This window comes from Stegodyphus dumicola, chromosome 1 (genome assembly GCF_044657685.1).
Source record: "Stegodyphus dumicola isolate Sdum_Otavi_A_Nest chromosome 1, ASM4465768v1".
Taxonomy (NCBI): domain Eukaryota; kingdom Metazoa; phylum Arthropoda; class Arachnida; order Araneae; family Eresidae; genus Stegodyphus; species Stegodyphus dumicola.
Window position 1 is genome coordinate 274002833 of NC_140768.1, and position 23928 is coordinate 274026760.

Consider the following 23928-nt stretch of genomic DNA (forward strand, 5'->3'; position numbering starts at 1 on the left):
CATTAAGAAATATACAATTTAATTATTCGTATTTTGCATTCGGGCAAATATTTTGTCGAAGTCTTTCTTCAGCTGCTCTTCAGTTACTGTCTAAACACTTTTTCGGAAAATTTATAAATTTGTCATAAACTACGGCATATACAGTAAACTATGCCTTTCCAAAGTGCACCAGTGGAGGGTGATATCGAAAGCATAATATTCAGTACATGTGCATCTGATTTTAAAAAGGTATTTTTTTCGAATTAAAGCATTTTTACCCAATTTTTCATATATTCCATTCAAATTCTAATATTCTACGAAAAATCATCTATAGCGTTTTTCATAGAGAAAGTGGAAAGACCTTTCTAAAGAATACTGAAGTTTTCTTCATGCTAATAAAGCAATGTAACGAACATAAAAATTATGCAAATAGGAAATCAGAAATGAACTTTTATCAAGATCAATAATTATTTTTACAGTATTTTTATATTCTATATGAAATTCAATTAAACTTCTTACAACGACCATCTGCTGAAGATGACCACCTCAGAGTGTAATTATTAATAATTAATAATTTAATTAGTAATTAGTAACTTGGGAACATACTGAATGCCGCCGAAGTCGTGTACGCTAAAATCATTACCTCTACAGAAGTCAAAACTGTCTAGCTTAAGAGATCATCCTAGGAAGATTTTTTCAGCACATATTATTAGTGACACATCTCGTGCTCCTCAGGGTTAGGTCTATACCATTTCTTCTCAATAAAGTATCTTGTGGAGGGGTTACGGCTACTACCTCTGCTTAAGTCCCAGAATTGGTTAAAACCGTGGATGTTTGTCTTAGGGAGGTTTTACTCTAAGAAATATGATGACTAATAGTTTTGCTTGATGAAGATCACCATTATTACCGTCATCCCCTTCACACCATCGAATACAGTAGGTTTCTGTTTACTAACGCTTATTCTGTGATGTCCTTATAATCCTGATATGCTATAAGGTTTGAGCATCATCATTTACATCTATTAAAAGTTATGACAATTAAGTTTTCTAATGAATAACATTTAGTTTTTCCTCAAGCAAACTTGGAAATCGAATTTACGTAGTTAAAACTAATATATTTCCCATGTCTACCTAACTAAACAGTTCATTTGACACCTGTTAGCAGATTACGCCGGTTGTTGCAATTATATGAAATACTCTTCAGTTTGTGCTGCAGTTCGTTTAATTTGTGTAGTACAAGTTGTGGTCAAATTAAAATTGTAGTTATTACCTATACAGTTGTTTTGAAAACTCTTTGTTCTCGCGCTGGTGATAAATCATCTTTATATTTACATCGCCTTAACTAGGTTCTTAAGTTCAGTTCAGTAGATAAAAAAAAATTTTAATTAAAAGTTACAATGTGAATCTGTTAAAGTCTTTTTAAGATTTTCTGAAAGCAAGTCCAGCCCACATCTCCTTTTCATATCTTACCAGTATTATAATAAACTGAGAACACTTTTAAAAAATGAAGAAGCAAAGAATCTTCTTTTTGGTGCTACTTTAAATATCTTTAGCTTATTGCGGTACCCTGAAATTCTTCCAGGTCAAGGAATATTATTCATGTTGTTTCAAGCAACAGTACTACAGTATGGTGTCATTGTATGCCATCATGATAAAACGTTCTTCGATTTTTTATAAATTTCTTTACATAAGAAATATTACTTCTTCATACAAGAAAAATTTCTTTTCTCAGAAACAAAAATCAAACTATCCCATTATAATAGAGAATTTATTTTGGTATTAGGATATATTAGCCTTCAACGCATTCAACGCACCATATTTAATAATCTTTTCAATGAACTTAATATATTTATTCAATTTCAGGTATTGCATTATACAATGCAGCAGCTCCCGGAGAGAGAGGAAAAGTAGTGTGCTACTACAGCGCATGGGCATACACTAGGCCGGAGCCTTGGAACTATGACATCGACGATATACCTGGAGATCTGTGCACGGACATCATCTATTCTTTCGTTGGTCTCAACAATCAAACCTGGGAGCTCTTCAGTATAGATCCTGAATATGATTTAGAGAAAGGTATGCTTTTACTTCAGACTAGCGCTTTTTACCCCAACCCCCACCCCACCTTTTTTTCTGTAAATGCCTATTTGTTGAACTATTTTATTTTTTGTTTAATTAATGTTATATGATTATATTTAACCATATAAAAATATTTTACTTAACATTTTTTATTTCTTTACAAAATTCAGGTATACAAGTAGCAAGTAATGTGAAATTTAATTTTTTTTAATAAAAATTACTCATACATGCAATCATACAGTACTAACAATGGCTATTAATGAAATGGAATACTAGTAGTAACAGGACGTTTGTTTTTTAACTAATACTACTCAGAGCCATCTGTAGCTTCGATCTGTCAGCTGGTATGCCAGTAAATTTGATAGGGGGGACTAATGCTGACTTGGGAAGAAAGATACGATGAAAGCAAATAGTTCAGAAAGTTATCGATAGTGGAAAATGTGGTGCTGTTCAAATCTACACAGCTGAGAACTATAGAAAGCAGCGACGAAAAAGAAATCACAGTTCAACACCGCCTTAATGCTGCAAAAGAACTGCACCAAAGAGTTACAGAGATGATATTTCAGTGCATACTAATACTTCATTCTATAAAAGCGCTTCCTCTGCGAGAGCGTTCACCTCTTACAATGACCACCTTCTCGTGGATGACACATTTCCATCCTGTAGAGAATATTCTCGATAGTCAAATGTAACATGTCGCCAGGAATGATGAGCACATCCCGTGATATGTTGTATTTTAAGGTCGTCAAGATTGAGACGGCTTCAAGATTGACCTTGGACGTGATGCTGTTGAGCATGTAGTATCTAGTATCTTCAAACTATAAAATGAATTATATCTAATCTTATTATAATATTATTGCCACTACTGCTAACGCTTTCAAGTTTAAAAGCTGTAGTTGCTTCATTGATGTACAATCAAAGTATGATTAAGACAGTCTAACTTCTTTCAAATGCCTTCAGTTTCCCTCTCTTTATTCTTAGTACGTTATTTCGTGGGTCTCCGATGCTTTATATTCTTTGTTGTTTAAGAGAAAAATAAAGTTATGAAGGATTATAAAATGATTTTGGGATCTTCGAAAACTTGAGAACCTGAAGTCAGGCTTTGTAAGCTTAGGCGGTAACTAAAAACGTTTTCTAATGCTTCTTAACGCAGATATCCTAAAATCTGCAGCATTGGCCACTTTTCCTCTCAACTCAACTTGCCAAAGAAGTAAGCAAATGTTTTTAATATGGACAGATAGAAGTGGGCGGGATACCAGAATTTCGCCATTGGTCATACAGACATGGATTCGCCGCATTAAACGGGCAACAAATATTTTTTCAAACACAAATATTTTTTATACCTAAATTTATCGTTCGTAGAGAACCTTAGGTTTCCGAGGATTTTTTTTTAAAAAGCCAAAAAAATTTAGTACTATCTTAAGAGTAGGTACCGAATACTCCGTACAACATTACAAAAAAGACTTGTGTTGTATAATTATACGTTACTAATACTAGATAGAATTTTAGCTTTAGAAATCTTTATCAGCTTTAGCCGCTGAAGAATCGAGTTTATGTGCAAATTTTCAAGTTCTTTCAGTGTTCAGGAAGTCTGTGAACGCGTAATAGAAAGATAACAATAAGCTTGGTTCCTCAGTTTCCACCCTTTGCTTTGAAGATAAATAAATCGTTAATTTCATTGTATCTGTAAACGCATTTGCTATCTGAGTGTGCTAACCGGTTACACATTTATATGATGCACGAGATATTTCGAAAAAATTCTGCATTCGTTTTCCCTTAGAAAGCAATTAGGAAGAAATGCGAATGGTTACGAGTAACCGTTCACCTTATAGTTCAAGCGCCATTGTATAAAATATTTTTTTGTTTCCCTTCCTTTTCTTTTTTAAGAAGGAAGCGAGCGCCTTAGCCGGGATTCAAGCCATGAATCTTCCACTTGCCAGCCAGATTTCTTAACAATTTATATTATAAGAACACACACAAGGAAATGCAGTAATTCCTTGTATACTTGCTTATGATGCCTTATAGCCAAATCTTGTCAACGTTTTCGGCTTCAAACAGTAGTTTAATGTACAAAGAGCACAATAATAATAATTGTTAAATAAAGAATAGCAATAAGCTTGCATGTAGAACACCGTCACGACTTGGGGATATTAGCATAACTTTCTATTAGGTATAAATGGCTACGGCCTTTTGTTCGGCTCGGCGTTTTTTTTTCACAATGTATGCAAGAAATGTATGAAAATTTAATATTTTTTTACATTCATAAATTTTCTTTTAAAAATAGCTGTTACAGAAAGTATAGATAGAGCTGTTTTGCAGTCTGGTTTATTTATTAACTTAAACTGAACACCATTTCATCTCAGTGGAATTTTAGAATCGAAATGGTATTCAGATTTTGCATTTTGGCATTTATACCAAAGAAAAGCTAACAATTCGCTAACGAACTTCTGGTAATATATTCAGAAGGGACTAAAATAGTACCTTTGATGCATCCTTAGAGAAATATCACAAAATATATAAAGACCTTGTAGGGTCTTCTAAGTGACAATTGTACGTGTAGTAACTGCACAGAAGAAGGGTTAAAAGTACCCGTTATTAAACTCTAAAATTTGCAATGCGTCAACTCCACGCTAATACACTACACCTTCTTGAGCGGTAACTGAAATCACAGAACTAAACTAAAACACAAGTAGTAGAAATTCACTACATGGCTCAGATAACCCCTGTTACATAGAACAGCGTCGAAACTAGTGGCAGAAAAGGAAATGTTATTATGCCACGTTTAAACCAGCAATAACTCCGGAAATACAAGATCACACAACAGAGGCGAAGGCAATAGCCTAACTTTCCTTCTGGAAAACTCGGTATTTAAACTTTTTCACCTTTAAGTAGAATTTGCATTCCTTCACGCGCGCTACCAAATTTAAATATTCTGGCATTGGCAATTAAGGGAATGAAGATTTATAGGAATGTTTGAAATTAAACTTTAACTTGTTAGTTAAAATAAATATAAATCCTTACAGCCTAAAAATTCAAAGGAAGAAATTGTGTCCAGTACATGACCTTCCGTTAAGGTTATTTGAATATGGCAAAGCCATTAGTTCCATCTGCCTAAGAGGGGAAGTGCTTTCGGGAAGGAATTTTTGAGGAAAACTGAACTCGTATTCTCGTTACACATTTTTTCTCGTTACACGAAAATCAACCATGCAGCCAGCCCGTTTGTATGGGATCGAATGCAAACCAGGTCAAATTATCATTCTTTAGCGATCTTAACTACTCGGCAATTGGCGCTATCACAAAATTGAAGATTGAGGCTAATATATTTAACTACTTCGTAACAAGAGCTCGTCTTCATAATTAGCTTATTCTCGTTGCATTTTGGGTAATTTCAAAAATTAATTTAATGCTTATGAATGTAACACGTTCGCAGTTATATACCTGTTTTAAATACCAAATTTGAGAAGTTTTGGATTTTATCCCATTTTTTAGGAAAGTCTGGTTAGAGCTTCAAATAAAATATCTCTCCATTTCTATCAATTTTAGCTAAAATCTAATATGTCCCTACCATTGATATAAAAATTTTAATATTAAAATTGAAGAGCTTTGTATTATATTTTAATAAATTTTTTTATTAAAAATTCTTATGGGCTTCAAGTAAAGTACCACTTTCGATTACTCATTAAATTCTGTCATGGGCTTCCTGTAAAGCACCATATCCGGTTTTGTTCGGATATATATGGAAGTCTGAAAGTTAGTTAAACGATATAAGTAAAGAGGAGAGATATCTGTATTATAAAAATTATTTCTGCCGATAGATTTTAAATAATAGATCTAGAATAAAGTATCTTCTAAAATGGTATTTCTTTCTTTTTTTCCCTAGGTGGGTACAAACGGTTCACAGCTCTCCGAGTCAAACATCCTCACCTGAAACTCCTTCTTGCCGTCGGAGGATGGGCCGAAGGAGGTCGAAAGTACTCAGATATGGTAGGAGAGAAATCCCGACGAGATATTTTTGTCAATAGCGCCGTAAAATGGGTCAGAGATTTTGGATTTGATGGCTTTGATCTCGACTGGGAGTATCCAGGTGCATCTGACAGAGGTGGTAAATATTCGGACAAAGAAAATTTCCTAAAACTAGTCGAGGTAAGGAAAACCAAGTGTTACTGACATTGTTATTAAACGAGTATTATGAAAGCAACATCCACAATCAGGTGAATATAAAAACGAAAATATGTTGTTTTACATACAACAAATATCAAAAATACTATGCAGGATTTCTTATGAAGTTTTCTTTGATTATGCCTATGCACACTATTTGTAAAAGAAGAAGCAGATCTTAGTTGCTAAGGAAATTTTTATTTCTTACATAACAGAAATGTTTCGCACATCAACGGAAAAAGGGGAAAAGAAAGTGCGCCAATATGTCAGATATTTTATGTGTGCATCTTGCGTAATTTGGTATCCAGGAAAGATATATTTAGTTACGTGCTATACACATTTCGTCTGCAAAACAGTTATATTGCAACAATTCTCTAACAAACTTCCGGTAATGTACTCGATAGGGATTTCTTTACACAGTACCTTTGACGAATTCTTACAGAAATATCGCTAGGGTATAAAGACCTAAAAATTGAAATGATAAAAATGTAATCAGTATATGACCTCCCTTCAAGTTTATTTGCATATGGCAAAGCCTCTGACTATTTATGTAAGAGGAGGGGTGCCTTTGTGGAAAATTTTCTTGAACTCTTATGCACATGAGTAAAAACAAGAAAATAAAGCCAACCCTTTTCCCTGGAACCAAATCCCAACCAGGTCGAACAACCAGTATTCAACCACTCAGCCATTGGTTGTGGCACAAAATACATTATTGGAGCTAATACATTTAATTCCTTCATACGAGCTCGTCTTGATAATGAGTTTATTCTCGTTGCATTTAGCATAATTTCAAAAATGCGTTTAATTCTTATAAATGTAATGTGCTGTTCTCAATTACATACCTATTTTAAATACCAAATTTTAGAAGTTTTGGATTTTCTCATAATATACCTTTTTAGCAAAGTCTGCTCAGAGTTTCAAATTAAATGTCACTACCCGTTTACCAAATTTAGCCAAAATCTTATATGTTATTAAGTCTTAAATATTAAAATTGAACAGTTTTGAATTATATTTTATTACAATTTTTAATTAAACACTGATATGAGCTTTCATTAAAGTAAAACTTCCTTTTGTTCAATTTCGCCTAATATCTAATCGAATCTTTATATGAATGTAGAAGGCTGAAATATAGAAAATGGAAATTTTCAATTATTGTGGACGAAAAATTCCTCTTACGCAAACAGAGATATTTAAAATTAGTAAAAAACTGTAAACAAGTAATTTTTGTAAAGTAATAAGTATAGCTTACACTTTGGAATGCAAACATTAATTAACTAATGCCGCCGAAAGTAAAATTAACACCTTTTTTAAAATGTTTATTTAATTGTAATTTTTAGTATTTGTTTTATTTACGTAATGGCATAGAATCAGCCGGAAAAAAGTTTTTCAGCGAAGATCGTTTCATAAAAAAATTACGCGTCTTTAATATACATAAGTGATTTTAATTTAGGATCCCCTTAAGATAAAACTGGATAAAATAATAACTTAGTAAAGAAGCTAAACTGCAGTAATCATTTAGTTTTCAACTCTTTCCTCTGTGCCCAAACAATGTATATAATACGTTACTGCAACGGCCCGAATATTAATCACATTGTCAGTAAATCGTAGTATTTACGACACTCAGGTCATAAAATCGAAAATACGCTTGCAAATACTTCCGTTTCGGTTTTTGCTAAACCATTTGGATAAATATCAGCATTTATCCACATCCGGTTGAATCCAGTTTGTTTGACTGTGATTATTACTTTTTATTATTATTCTTTAAGTTTGATATTATTATTCTATATGTGAGCTTAAAATATTCAATAGTCATTTTATGAAAAACAGTCATTTTATTTTAATAGTCATTTTATGTCATGATTTCATGAAATAAAATTTTATGATATATTTACTATATTAGGTCCATATTTCTAATTGCTACTATTCAATCAAAAACTGCTTATGACATAGAAAATGACTTTTACCTCTTACTATGAGAAAATGGCGACATTTACCAAAATGGTTCGGCCAAAACTCGAAATGGAAGAATTTTTTTAAAAGTATTTTTCGTATTTCTATCATTTCAGTATGGATGAATGCTAGAATTTTCTGGTAAAAACTTAAGTTTACCATTAGGAATTACCATTAATCGGAAAATTAACCAGTCTCAGCATTTTAATTAATCTATATGTAAAGATCTATGAGCTCGAAGACAAGCATTTGCATGCAGGTAGTATACAAGCAAATTTCAAAATTGTTTTCTTTATGTTGCACAAACTTTTTTTCTTTCTGCAATAAGTAGACTTGTATGGATCAAAGTATAATTTTATCCAATCTTATGTAGGGTATCTGTTTATGCAAATTTTTTAATTATGCCGATTACTTTATTTATATTTTGGCTTAAAATTCTCTTTAATAAAGAAATAAAATTTATTAATTCAGTCTTTTTCTATTCTAGGAACTAAAAGTAGCATTCGAGCCGCATAAACTTCTTTTGACGTGCGCAGTTCCGGTAGCAAAGTTCAGATTGCAAGAAGGTTATGAAGTTCCTAGACTAGCTCAGTAAGTACAAGCTCTTCCGCTTTTGAAAATTTCTGGTATTAATTGTTCGAAAATATTTCCGAACGCAACTTTTTGTAAACTTCCAATCCAATGACTCTTCCGGTCCAATGGCTCTTTCAATCCAATGGCAGATCGTTTTCACAGTTTTTCGGTTTATTATAGGAGAAAAAAAAATTTGATATTACAGAAATAATAGGAAGATTTAATTACAACTTATTTTTTATTCATCTATAATAAAGTATGTATCTATATTATCTAATTTGCGCATAAAGAAAATTTTACGAATTTCAGTCGAAAAACGTGGTACACGCATTATTAGTTCTGTTTACACATATTAGAATTAATTATTTAAGCATCTGTATTTTAAAGTATGTAAATTTATCCAAAATCATAACGAAACATGTATTAAACATATAATTCATAAATGAGAAATTTCAGATACAAGTCACTTAAATGAGAAATGAGAAATTTAAGATTTCACTTAAATGAGAAATGATAAATTTAAGATAAGAAATGAGAAAATGAGAAATTTAAGATTCCAGTCTTTTGAAACTTGTTTAATTAAATTAGGGGCATATAATATCGCGACAATGTAGCTTGGGCTGTTGTTTTTCTCTACCAGCATATTGGTCAACTTTTGAACACATAGTTAGTTAAACACAAAAAAATTCAGTCAGCTTTTGAAATTAGCTTTTATAAATTTCTTACATTTCAGACTGAAATAAAACTATTTTCCTGGTCATAACACTATTTGCTACACATGTAAGCGGAAGAAGATTTGAATTAAAAATATTTTCAGTTCTTTAAGACACAATTAAATAATATTTATAGATTAACTTATATTTGTTATTAGAATTCTATAAAATATGCATTCTAGAAAAGATAATATTACATTTCTGTTTATAAATAGATATACAGAAATTCTTTAATTAGTCGGAGAACGTTTTTACTCTGCCTCATATGTAAAATCGTAGCCATTTGCATAACTTTGAAACGAACTGGTATCCTTTTCGGTAGAAAATTGTCTCTTGTTGGTCTTAGGCCTAAATTGATAGAAAATTTGAGAAAATCAGATACCGACTTATAATAATAACGAATGATATAAGTCTGATGATTCCGAATAACGAATAATTGATGATTTTAAGGACAGAAAAGTTTCCTTTTCATGTTTCCCATTTAAGTTGGCAGAACCCCAAAATATACAAGAGTTCTGAAGGGTTTATACATACCTATTCAACTGCTATATATTTACTGCTTATAAATGATATGCAGATGTAACCTAAACTAAAACTGTATCAACAATATTCTTCAAGTCTCAGTTTCGTAACTAGTGAGTTTATAAAAATAAAATAAAGAATATATTGACTCAGTTATTTACACATTCATTATTTTAATTGATTTCTATTTTGCTTCAAATATAATTTTCAATAAGTAAAAATTTCATCTCATAAAAATTATAAAAATAATATTTTATTATTTAAAGCAAATGACACAAATTTAAACGATTAATTAATTAAATTTAGATCAGAAAATAACTATAATGGAAAACACACTCACATTATGCATTTTTAAATACTTTTCATGAATTCCGCCTACAATGTTATTACGTTCTCAGTACTGTTCTTAGTTTTAGCATATCATTATCACGACGGCATTGAGGATATTATCATGACATGTGAAACGAAAATATATATATATATATATATATATTTTGCTTTGAAATAATTTTTTAGATTAATGCGTTAAATTTGGTAACTGTGTGTAACTCTTGTAATCCAAGATTACTTAACTGAAATATTAATATCATTTCGATATGGGCAAATAAACGCTTCATTACTAATATCCCTGTATAGCAAACATTCTAGCAACCATACGGCAATGCAAGGAAGTTTATATTCAGGTTTCGAAATTGTCTCATTCTAAAGCTACATCCGTTCTCTTATATTAAATGATTTTAAGCCACTCGGTTACACAAAAACGTTTTCTTTCTTCTCATCCTTTATCTTCATCTAAGGTATTTTCCATATCGCATGTTAATCAGGAATTCAATTACGCAAGAGCTTTTATTATTGAGATTTTTTTTTTCATTATTGAACTAGCTTTAAAACAATTTCATTCTTGGTATAACAAGCAGCATTCTGTCAATAAAACGCTAGCAAGAAATCGTTTTTCCTTCTTCTCTTAAGTTTATTACTAAATTGCACCATTTCTCTGTAAAAGCGTTCTCAAACATTTTAGCACTCCACCCAATGTGAATTTTCGCGATCATTGTTGGCAACTGCGAATTTTCGAGACAAACGTGCATACAATGTTTCGGAAAGAAAGATAAAAAAAAAAAATTCTAAAACAAAATAATATAATAAAGCAGTATACATAAATTAATTTATATAAATATTGATAACTAATTAAAAACTTATTTGTAATTACATGTAAATAATATAATTATACAATGATAAAAACATTTTTGACCCCCTAACCACACAAAAATTTTTTCCCGACTCAATAAGGTGTCGCGACCCAGACTTTGGGAACCATTGCTCTGTTGATTCAACATTCAGATTATTTTATCTGATTAATATAATTTTACGTAAATTCACGGACCCGACAGCACATCAGTATTTCTAGAGGTGTATGATATTATTTCGAAGGTATGTCTTATTTTTAAATGATCCATCTTTTCCAGAATTTTTAAAGATTATATTAAACATAAAAAAATTACTCTCGCCAACTAATAAAAAAAGAAAATAATAAATATTAATCATTTTAGTGTAATAATTATTTCCTATTTCTCACTATCTCCGCCATCTCAGTCCAGTCTTTTTCTCTAAAATAACCTTCTTTCAACGGTTAATATGTTTCAAGCGGTTTTTTAAAATGCAATGATTGATTCATAACGTAATTAACATAAAAATATTTAATTTTGCTATTTACAGTTTTTAATTGGCAGGCATTTCTAGTATCAATTGAACATAGCACTCTTACGTTATCGGAAGTAAAAATTATTTTCATGTAATAATTACTTTTTCTAAAACTACTAATCATAAAATCACCTAAAAATGACAATGCCTAATCTATTTGAAAGCTCTGAAGAAACTAGCAACTAACGAAACTAAGAATTTGGAGTTAAAATAATAAATTTATAAAACCAAAGACGCCGTTATTTGTTTCAGACATACGCAAGTTTTCACTTAAAAGAAAAGTCTGGATCATAAGAAACGTAAAAACATATTTGTGACAGGTTGGGACATGCTGTAGGGTTTCCCTTATTTTGCATAACAAATTATTTTAAGTTTTGCTACCATTTCTGAACCTCTCATTTTCCCCTCGCATTTCCTCGTCAGGATGCAAATTTAAAATTAAGTGAGGAGAGTATAAAAACAGACGAAATTTATTCAGAGAGTGATTTCGCTAGCCAGCGCACATTACGAGTTGTCCTTGTTGTTGCGCGGGGTTTCTGATGTGCCTTTTGGCCATTTAATGACCAAGTGTATGACCGAGTAGGTTGTTCAGTCAGCTCCGTTAGCTTTAAATTAAACTGTTAACCCAGTACTACTTTATATCTTTGAATTTATTGTGAACTATTCTTAAGATCCACCGCAAGTCGTCCTTGTTAGCACGAAGTGTATGTATTTTATGTTAAGAGTTTGACGGAATAGTAAAGGGTTATTTTATCCTTCTTCTGTGCTGGTATTCTTTTACGCTTGTGCAAGAAGTCGCCAGGTTATCTCGTAAGATCATTTTAACTTTATGTTAGCAAAAAAAATACGATCTTACAATGCGAAATCGTGAAATTCCTTAAGCATTAAGCTTTCATTTAGAAAACGGCTTTTCTTGCTATGGATGAAAGCCAATCGCAAAATGAAATGGGACGCCTCAAAACAACTCCCCGTCATAAAGGTTCTGACACCTTTATGCAAATCAACTAACCAAACGCCAAAACAGCAAATTTCATAAAAGTGCTTCGGTGTAAAAGTGCCCATATCATTATGAAGATCAGTTTCGAACCCGAAGAAAGAACTTTCATGAAGGTGCTGGCCAAACTAATCCGTATTTGTATTGTAGTATTCCGGTATTAAAAGGCTAGTAGTTGTATGAAAACTGCTTTCTTCAAGTTAAAAGATGATCTTCATAAGGATTCAAGCATTCTTTTGAAATATTTTTATCTCAATACATATTAACTAATTCTCATACATGCGCCAATATTTTCAGAATGATGCGCTGTTATGAAACAGTCCAGAGAAGATTTCCAGCACTTGTAATATTTATTGTGATGTTTAAAGTATCTTTAACAGTATCCACACTAGTTGCCTAAACATGAGATGCCATAGCATTTAATGATGGTAAAGAGTTAACCTAAAAAAGTCCATTTTTCTCTTTCTTCCGGTAGACTTTTCGACTGGATCAATGTAATGACTTATGATTTGAGAGGCAACTGGGCTGGCTTTGCTGATGTCCACAGTCCCCTTTACAGACGACCTTTTGACCAATGGGCTTACGAGAAACTAAATGTGGTAAGATATTCCATTTTAAATACTTATATATGTGTGTGTGTGTTAGATAAAAAATATGTAAATCAGCTTTATAATTTAATTTAGTAATATCATTCTAATTCCTTATTCCTTTAGCCTCTTAATTCATCATTCCTTTAGCCTCTTAATTCTTCAGCCTCTTAATTCTTTCTTACTTTTCATTAGTAATAAGCCTCTTAATTCTTCATTCTTCTCTAAGCTGATGACGCAGCTCATTCGGAACTTGAACTCAAAATTTTTTAGAACAGAAATCTTTCTAACCCTAACCAAAACCTTCCTTTTCGCGAGCTTCCATATTAGTTGATTGAGCACTTTAGCTTCTGTCTATCTTTCTGTAATGACGTTATTTCGCTGTATTCTCTTCCTATCGCAACAGTATCGAAAATGTAAATGTTCTTGAACAGGCACGATTAGAGGTATTAACATTTGTGGCCGAATAAATTGTAGCCATAATTGTCAATTGAAATAAAAACTGAGTGTTTAATCTTACTCGACTGCAATGTTTTCTAATCATTACGGATTCAACATTTTAGCGATTTTCCTCTTCAATATGGATCTAAGTTCTAACCTATTTATGTGCTATGCCATCAACATTGCTAAGCTTTTTTCTCTTTTTCATCATACATATATTTTTATACATATATACACTAATTAAAGAGAGAAATTTAAATATTAACCCTAAAAAGGATGTGTATTTATTTGGGTCATAGATAAGTCTCTCCGTTAATCATCAGTAAGGGGAGTATTATTAAGCTGAATAATGAAATATTCTAAATAATGAAAATTCTAAAATATTTATTATAATTAAAAGGGCTGTTTTCTAGTGATTATTATAAACAGTTTTATATGACTTTCTGCTAAAATTGTATCTAAATATAAATAAAAATTGTCAGACAAATAAAAAGGGTTACTATTTTATTACGTAATATTAAACTAAATTCTCTAAGATCACTTTTCTAAGCTTTACTAACCATAAACCCCTTCCAGTCATTCTTGCATTTTTACATTAAAAGATTATTAACTATGCAAAAGTATGCACAGGACAAATATTTAATAAATAATTAAGCATATTGGCCCTTTCATTGCTTGCTTGATATCTTTAATGTAAAAGATATAATTATCTGTAAAGCACATATTATTTCATTTTTGTATTACTCTGTTTAATGCACCAACCGTAAAGGACGTGGCTTGAACACGGCTTGAACGCTTACAAGAGTCACAGAGCAGTAAACTTCAGTCTAAACCCAGTATTTTGTTCCTTGATCAACTTTACACGAATACTATAGTATAGCGTCTTAGACAGGGTATCTTCAATGCTTTGCATTGAAAGGCAAACTGTATATAAAATTTCCTCCGCCACAGCAATTAAATGCATAAATATGGAACGAATATTCAGCTATTTATATCATTGTATAGTGGTTCTTCTGTAATCATGTAACATGTTCTTCTGTAATCATGATTCCTCATGGCAATAAATACAATATGATTTTTTTTCCAGCATGATGGTTTGCAGTTATGGGTAGATATGGGTGCCCCGAAGCACAAACTAGTCGTAGGAGTTCCTTTCTATGGCAGAACATATACACTGGGAAGTAAAGAAAACACAGGCCTCAGAGCAGGAATAAAGAAATGGGTTGGAGGAGGTAATCCTGGACCTTACACAAATGCTAGCGGATTCCTCGCCTATTATGAGGTAAACTTAATTTACATGCGAAAATATATATGCGCTAATGATCCATTTAAAGGAAATTTAAATATTTTTCTTGTAATTGCAGATTTGTCCCCATGTGAACAGTGGTGAATGGACCAAGAAGTACGATGACATTGGAAAATGTCCTTATGCTTATTATGACGATCAATGGATTGGATACGAAGATGAAGATAGCATTGGAATAAAAGTAAGATCTTCAGTTTATAACAATTACTTACACCAATAATATGCACAGAATGATACAGAAACTGAATAAAGTTTGCGGTAATATTATAGATGAACAAGAGATAAAACGACGAATACTAAAAAGAAAAACAATAAAGGTCAGGTTCATTAGTTTTGCATTTCACCACTTCATAATTTACCCTATCATAAAAAAGAAACAAAAGCAGTTAAGCACAGCAAAGATAAATAATTTAATTATATAAATACAAGATGTCTTAGAAAAAATTGCCAAACATCAAGAGTATATCCTAACCGCAAAGGTAAGCAAAAAAATGTGTCAAAATTAGAAATAAAAGAAAGAGATACTAAATACCTTGGCAACTTCTTGTGATTGAATTTTCTGTGACAAACTTTAGAATCTCTTAAGCATCCAGATCCGTTTTTCTTTTTCGAAGAACACCGGCAATATATTGAGGACGTTGTCTAACGAATCTGTCATACTCCATGAAGGCTGTAATATCCATAGAAGATCTCTGCTTAAAAACACATTAAATGCAATAATAATAATGGAACACAATAATAATTTTCACCAACTTAGAAGATGCAGCAGCTTTTCTGCGAATTCTGTTTACATAGTTAAGTTATCATCTCATAACTTTACTCAGATGTGAAGTAGAAATCCGGTAATGCTGGCACTAACGAAGACGAAATCGGTCTTCTTCTGATACTCTGATGCAAAATGCGAGATGCCTAGACCATATAGTGGTTAGCGATGCTGACTTCTATGCAGATGGGTACTGTACAGTTACTGACTGCTTACGGGGGAGCTGTATAGATGAGCCTGGGTTGGAATCCCAGGATATCGATGTTTGTAAGCTGGTATCAAGTAGCAGACCCCTTCGTAATGCACCCTGGATAACGCTAAATCTGTTACAACGATTGCCGCTCTCCTCTTCCACCTAATGACCAGAGGGTCAATGTTGGAATGGTGGTCAATGGTGATTTGCTTGTTTTTACCCCTTGATGCGAAATGTGACATTTCGAGGCAACATCTTAGATCTACAAATTAATATTGTGCATGGGACTATGTTTTTCATAATTTTACTACCAAAGCCCATTTCTATTAAACGGTTGCATGAAATTCCCAAGAATTGTTGCTGAATATGATAGTTTTTTCATATGTTAGAGTAAACGCGTTCTTTTCTAAAACACTCGGCAAACACAAAACAAAGCAATGACCTCAAACTCAACTACACTACAACTGCTTAATATATTCTGGTTTCAGAATTCATTAAACATAAAACTAATGACGTCAGCTCAGCTATATGCCACGATCATAAAGGGGTTAGTTTAATTTTAGAAATTCGAGATTCTGTTTCCAGCAAACCTTTGAAATCTTCGAAAAACACACAATTTATTGGTATTTCATAAAGTTGCTAAATGTAATTTCTCAGATGATACTACTGCTTTATGTATTATAATTAAGAATTATGAGAAATTATCTTTGATAAAGCAATAAATTAATCATATATTCAAATAATTATGCATATATATTATTTTCCTAATCAGTAATATCATGTAGGTCCTCCCCTAAGTTCCTTAGAATAATTGGTAACATCTCCTGAATTTAATAACAGGCAAATAGTAAATACAACACGTCTAACATAATAAATGGCGTAGTTTCTTTGCGACAGATTTTTTTTAATGCCAAATATGTTTCATGTGCGGACTTTCGATAAATGTTTTAGAGTCTTTCTCTTACGTCAACTTAACTTTTTGGGCTTGAGTTTTTATTATATTGTCATGACATTCATAAACTGTCTTAATTCATTAATTTAAGACACGAACATGATGTTTAATTATGTTACCGCTTGAATATATTTTCTTTATTAATATTTATGATGTTTGAATACTCTAGTGAATTATCAGCACAAGTTGGCATGGTCGACTAAATTGAAGTTAACACTAGAATATTTAAATTTACTTATCCCATATATGAACACTGCACCTTCCTTGACTAATACCTCCTACTTACAGATGGATTATATCAGAGAACAAGGTTACGGAGGAGCAATGATTTGGGCAATCGACATGGATGACTATAATGGCGTCTGCGGTCGTAAAAATGCCCTTCTTGAAGTCATGAACGAAAAACTGAGAGGTTACGTTCCACCTACACCAGATCCTAGTCAGACAACGGAGGGTTCTACAATTTCAACAAGCAAATGGTGGCCCCCTAGGTAAGTAGTAATTGGCACAAAATATTGATTCTTTCACAGTTCTCATAACATACTATTTAAATAAGAGATTAGTTTGAATAGCTATGAAATTGCTATTTTGCTAATGTTGTGCGCAAAATAAACCTGTACTTGAGTCCAACAAGTTATTAGCGCATACGTACTATTATGATTTACGAATTCGTCTGTGCATTTATCTTATGTTATAAAAGAATTAAAGGACCTGTGCATTTATCTCATATTATACGACAGAAAGCATCCAAGCAACGCTCTGTATAAACCTCCAGAAAGTGTGTGTCTCTGATTGTAGTGTCAAGTGACATTACGAGAAAAAACTGCTGCTAGTAGTACAAGTGATACACTGAGACAGAGAATAAGTAAGTTGGTAAAGCTGACTAATTTTTTTATTTCATTAGGATTTCATCATTGCAAGAAATCGATTTGCAAAATATCGGTATGGCTACAAATGCTTGAATTTCCGTAAGTGATGTCATTAAAAAGTGTAAATGACTAAAATGTGAAACGGCAGGAGTATGATATGGCAGGCTGCATGATACGGTAGGCTGTTGGCCGCTGTTGCTTCTGACTTCCTCTGACGCAGCCCATACGAAGACCATAGGGCGACGTCAAAGAGGGTCAGGCTGTATCCCCCACATCGCATCACGGTAGATCGCATAAACTCAATGATCACACATACATAGCAATAACCTACACACTCAATTACTCAATTAATCACACAGCAGTCAAACCCTAAAAAAGAGATGAAGGAAAACTGCATTGTAACCGATAGTAACGATTACTTGTAAATTTCAAACTGCGCTTGGCGTCGTCTCTAGCAGTACTGAAGACCTTTCATTAGGAGTTAAAAACATAGATTTCTACAGTTGCATAGCCGTTCACAAACTCAATATGAACACGGTCAATGCCAAGCATCGGTGGCAATGATTCAGAGTTCAGTCCCTTTGGCTTACGGCCCAGGGAAAAAACAAACTGTTTAGAATGGTGAATGTCATTATACAATGTGTCAGTTCGAGGGTTTAGCAGAAGAATATTTCATATCCGAAAGTATTTTGTACACTTAAAGTTTGGTGGTGCAGGCAATTTATCTGGTTTCTTTAAATCCTGTGGTCTGAAGGAACACTGTAGTATCTTGATATTCTTGACAACTCTCCACTTCCAGCTCACTAGAAATAGTTCGAAAAGGAATCTTTTCTGTAGAAGAAAAATAACTGTTCTAGCCGACCAACGAATGTGATGCTTGCGATATTTGAAGAGATGGATGTTGAAAGAATAGACTAAACTTCATAGTCTCGATCTCAACTCCACGTAATGGGTCCCCTGTGGATAGAAACAGAAAGCAGATTACGTAGCCTGCCAAATCTTCGTTAGCCTGACTCAACGCAGCTTATATGGATCGTATGGAAAGCAGTTCCAACGTTTATGACATTAAGAACCTGTCAGTGCTTAAATTGCGCCGGAGCCCAACGGAGCCCGGCTCCGGTGCTTCTCAATTTTTAAGATAAATTACAATTTTAGCCGGAGCGCACCGGAGCCCTAAATAAGATGGCTATCCGGTACTTCTTTTTATAAAACTGAACTACAATTCAAAGGGAAAAAGATTTAGAATTCCTAACGTTTAACAATAAGCAGACCTTGCAAAACTCTATTTCTTAGAAATACGAACTCATGAGAACATGAGACGTTCAAGCGAAGTTCCCTCACTCACATGCGGAAACCTTTCCCTTTAAGAAAAGCAATAAATTTGGGGGAGTTTATTTAGGAACGGCTAAATTTCTCACCATGCCATTGTATCTAGTTATCGATGCTTGTTATCGATGTTTGCTTGTTATCGATCTTGTTATCGATGCTTACAGTTAGTTATCCTTGAAATTTTCATCAGCTATACTTTAAGTATATTTAATTTTTGCGATGATAAAAGAACTCCCCCCTCCTACGATCAGAACTTAAATTGGGCCGGAACCCACCGGATCTCGGCTCCAGTGCTTCTTAGTTTTTGTAATAAATCATAATTCTAGCCGGAACGCACCGGAACCCTGAATAAGAAGGCTGCGGCACTTCTTTTATGTAATCGAATAACAATTTTAGTAGAAATTTTATCTCGAAAATTTTATTTTAACACTAAAATTATATTAAAAATCGCGTATTAAATTTCAATTTATCTTTTTACATTTTATTTAATTTTAATTAGTTAATTACTTCAATCTTTAATTATTTTAATTAATTATCTAATAATTATAAATTAAATTATAATTAATTAATTATCTAATAATTATTAATTAAATAACAATTTATAAACGTTAATTAAATATATATTAATTAATTTGATAATAATTAACTATTTAATTTTAAAATGATTAATGTGTTTTAATAGTCATTTTATTTATTTATTTACTCTTGTTCCTCTCTGCTGACAGTCTTCCATAGGGCTCTGGCACTTTTAATCTTAGAAATTAAGCCCTGGAACCTGTTAGATATTGTCTGATAATTATAGATTAATAGACCAATACATACTATCTGATAGTAGCTCAGAAGCAGTATGTGCTACCTAAATGGTATTCTAAAATATAATAGAATGCAAACCAATTACACACTAATATTACACACTAAACTGTATGCTTCCGATTAAAATTTTTGCATTCTAAATAAATTACAGCAATATAATTAGGATTACTTAGATAACGGCAAAGTATTCATCTTACTTGTTGAAAAATCGATACTTCTCTGATAAATCCAGTGAAGCACTATGTATATGTGTGTTTGTGTCTTTCGAATAAATCATTTCCTAATTACAAAAAGAACCTTTATTAAATATATAAGAAACTTTCTCCTTCCTTACCGAGTGCCTTCATGAAGTAATTGGAAGCATGTCTGGGTGGAAATCAGGAAGGTCGGAGTACGAATCCTGTAGAGCAGGGGTTCTCAACCGGTGGTAGTACACAAGAGAAAAATAGATGGTATGTAAAAGAAGCAAAGTATTTTTAACTATTAAATTCAAAAATTAAAACCCCAACATTCTGACTGAGTTTTTTTCAAACACTCGTAAATTTATGCGATCTGAGCTTTGTTCAAGAATGGTGGTAGTAGTATATTGTAGTGGTGGTACTAAAGGTTTTAAATATTTGTTTAGATGATACGCGTTAGTCAAAAGGTAGAAATAGCTGATTTTTTTTTTTTTTTTTTTTTTTTTTTTTTTTTGTTCCCTCCTTTTGAAAAGCCAAACAGACTTAATAACTTTACAAATATTCCAAAAAACTTAAAATGACCTTTAATTTTTAAAATAATACATTTTGTATATTTTAATAAATTTAAAAGTTTTTTTAAACTGGTCAGAGTGTTAGATAGAATCTACTAGCGACTGCAAAATATAATAAATGCAATTTGTGTTTCTCCCTCATGGGCATAGAGGGTATAGTGGTAAGCGGAGAATACCCGGGACACTATACCGTAGCCCAGTATGCTTTGTGGTGCACCATACGTAACTTTGTGATGAGACAGCTGAAAGACGGATGAGTTCGGCTATTCCTAACGAAATATTTTCAAACAATTGTCTAGCCAATAGGACAGCTTAAATAGCGCCTGACTTTGGTACATCTCAGTTTTCGAGATAAACCGTAATTCTAGACGTAGCTCACAGGAGCCCTAAGACCCACCAGCGGCCGAGTGGTTAAGTTGCTGAACACTGGTAGTTCGGTCCGAGGTTCGAATCCCGCGAACGGGCTGGCTGCATGGGTGTTTTCGTGGTTTTCCCCATGTGTAACGTGTATACGAGCCAGTTTACCTTAGAAAGTCTTCCACAAAGGCATCCCCTTCCCTTAGCCAGATAGCCGTTGAGATAGCCGTAATTAAATAACCTAATCAAACAGGAGCTAAAAATAAGACGGCTCTAAATAAATTAAATGAAAGATATGCTGGAAAAAGAACGCTCTTTGTTTCTAGCCCTCCCTTAAAGTAGTACTTTATACTGATATTCAGGGCATAAATTCAGTCAGTGTCAGTCTGAGCTAGTTCTTATCTTTTGAGTGAAATGACATAATCACACTGCCATTAAATTATTTTTCAAACTTTTGCCATCTAGATGTACTGAATTAAAGTATAAGCACTCATTTCTGATACCCAAGTACTTAATTGGTACATATGATCTAAGTTTAACAAACTGTATGCTTTATAATTCTACGCCTACAATAAACAGGTATTAAAACGCATATAAAAACTTTAAAAAAATTGTTTCAATAGTAATACTGAAATCAATTATTCTTTAGATCGACCGAAGCCACTACTCAGAGGACTTGGTGGCCTCCTGCTTCAACTTCATCCAGTACTGTCTGGTGGTCACCCAGCAGTTCAACAACTCCACGACCACACCAAGGAGGTGCATCACCTGGTGCATCATCTATCTCTGGATCTTCAGAAAAAGGATTCGTTTCACCCTATGATCAACCTGGAGCGCCTAACTGTAAAAGTGCATCAGAAACCATACCTCATGAGGACAGTCAATATTATTATTGGTGCATAGATGGAAGGCCAGTTTTGATGCAATGCGAAGCTGGATCCCAGTACGATCCAGCAGTAGGCAAATGTGCATGGGTTAAAATTTATACAAATTATGTCATGCGTCACCAATTTCGAAATTATCTCGGTAAATAGGACCTCTTCACTGCGCAGAATACAGGATTTTAATCTTGGTAGATAAATTTCGGATTCTTGCACTAATATTCGGAGTAGCTTGCAAATAGCATGGGATCTTTTTACGCCATAAAAATGCTATTCCGAGTAAGCAAATACCAAAATGCATTCGCAGGATTTGGGGCCTTTAAGGATACACGCGTTCCCTATCTAAAAACCCTTGCTAGTAACCAATTCTTCATAAGCGATTTAATTCAATTTTGCCAGCGAATGTGTGCAATACTAATAACTATCCCTGTTTAAGGAGTGATTCTTAGCACTGATATACGGTTAAGGGTGGTAAAATGCATAGCGGCTAACTTTTTTTTTTTTGACTGAATGCCTTAAATACTAAAAATCGAGATTTCAATAAGTTTAAACATATCGTGAAGCGGTAGACGAAAAAGTCAATTTACTTTTAAATGATGCATTCATTTTTTGTCAACTCGTTATGTAATAAATATTAATTACATTTTGGTGAGCAGGTGATATATATCAAAAGTCTATCCCTCAAATCATTTATATGACAAAAAAAAATCTGGTATTCTGTAAATATAAAATCATAAGCTGGATGATATTGTTAAACGTTTCCGTGAATTGAATAAAATGTTTTTCATATACTGAACTGTATTCTTGCATTCTCACGATACATATCATGAGACAAACAGCCCATTCGTCAAACCATCCTTTAATGCAATGCCTTCCATTCATGGATTGGAGTTTTTACATAAGCACGAATATTTTTCTTTTAACTGAAAGTCAGCGAATCCCGATTTGACAGCTTCCGCAATTATGACCGTAAAATGAAAAAAAAAAAAAAAAAAAAAAGAGGTCAGAACAGTAGTACTTGATTTATTGTGTTGAAAACATATGCTTTGGTAAGTAATATTATTAAGACTTGGTAAGTAAATCTATAAATGTAGCTACCTCGGTATAAGTCTCCTCTGAAATACGTCCAACTTTTATTTACGTTCTTTTTGGACACGAATTCCACGAGTTGCGAGTGCGAGCTCTACCTTTATTTACCTCTTTCGAGACAAATGTACGACTGCCCGTACTCCTGTTGCTACTATTCAGTATGTAATTACTTTCTAGGCAATGTTACCACTGCCCATGAGCGTCAAAACGAGTGCTACTATGATTCAGTGAACAAGCCGCGCTAAAACTCACATGAATTTTTCACACGATTTTGTGTTTCACGCCTATATTTCATATACATTAGCAACGAGTTTTAAAACGTTAGAAGGGTCAAGCAGCGAAGAAATTGGTTAAGATCATTATGGAGGTGAAAAACAGAATTGTTGAAAAGTATGCGAATGACATGCGTATCTCGCACTTGACTATTACATGTTTATATGCTCAGTATTACAGTATCTACAGTTGTGAAAATGAAACACGTTATTAAATTGGCCAACGTAGCGAAACTATTGAAATCGATAACCAAGTAAAGATCACAGCATGTTGAGAAATTACTTCAGATCACAAAAAACACACATAAATAACACAAGAATATTTGTATACAATATCATGCACTGTGTTTCATTTATGTATAGTACAGGGTGTTTGTTTTTAAACTGAGACTACTCACAGCCATCTGTAGCTCCATCTATCCGCTGGAACACCATCAAATTTGGTAAGAGGGCTAATGATAGCATGGGGAAAAGATTCCGTTGAAACAAAAATTCCGAAAGTTTCCAATAGGGCAAAATGTGGCACTGTTCTACTCTACACAACTGGAAATTTGCATGAAATATAATTAAAAGTTTAAAAGGTAAATAATGCTCGATCACAGAAATGATAGCTGCATCAATAATTATTGAATTATAATTGAATCCATAAAAATAAAA

The 23928-nt window shown here is 32.9% G+C and overlaps 1 protein-coding gene across 1 annotated transcript in view; it reads left to right on the top strand.

The window, feature by feature from the left end:
* The window catches only part of Cht5 (Chitinase 5), a 28637-nt gene extending 5936 nt beyond the window's left edge, over positions 1 to 22701 (top strand). Inside the window, exons 3-10 of the mRNA XM_035372802.2 lie at positions 1842 to 2054; positions 5938 to 6200; positions 8653 to 8756; positions 13144 to 13267; positions 14784 to 14978; positions 15061 to 15183; positions 17199 to 17401; positions 21679 to 22701. Coding sequence (XP_035228693.1) covers positions 1842 to 2054; positions 5938 to 6200; positions 8653 to 8756; positions 13144 to 13267; positions 14784 to 14978; positions 15061 to 15183; positions 17199 to 17401; positions 21679 to 22063 — 1610 coding nt within the window. The 3' untranslated portion in view covers positions 22064 to 22701. The remainder of the gene's footprint in view (positions 1 to 1841; positions 2055 to 5937; positions 6201 to 8652; positions 8757 to 13143; positions 13268 to 14783; positions 14979 to 15060; positions 15184 to 17198; positions 17402 to 21678) is intronic.
* Positions 22702 to 23928: the final 1227 nt, after the last annotated feature.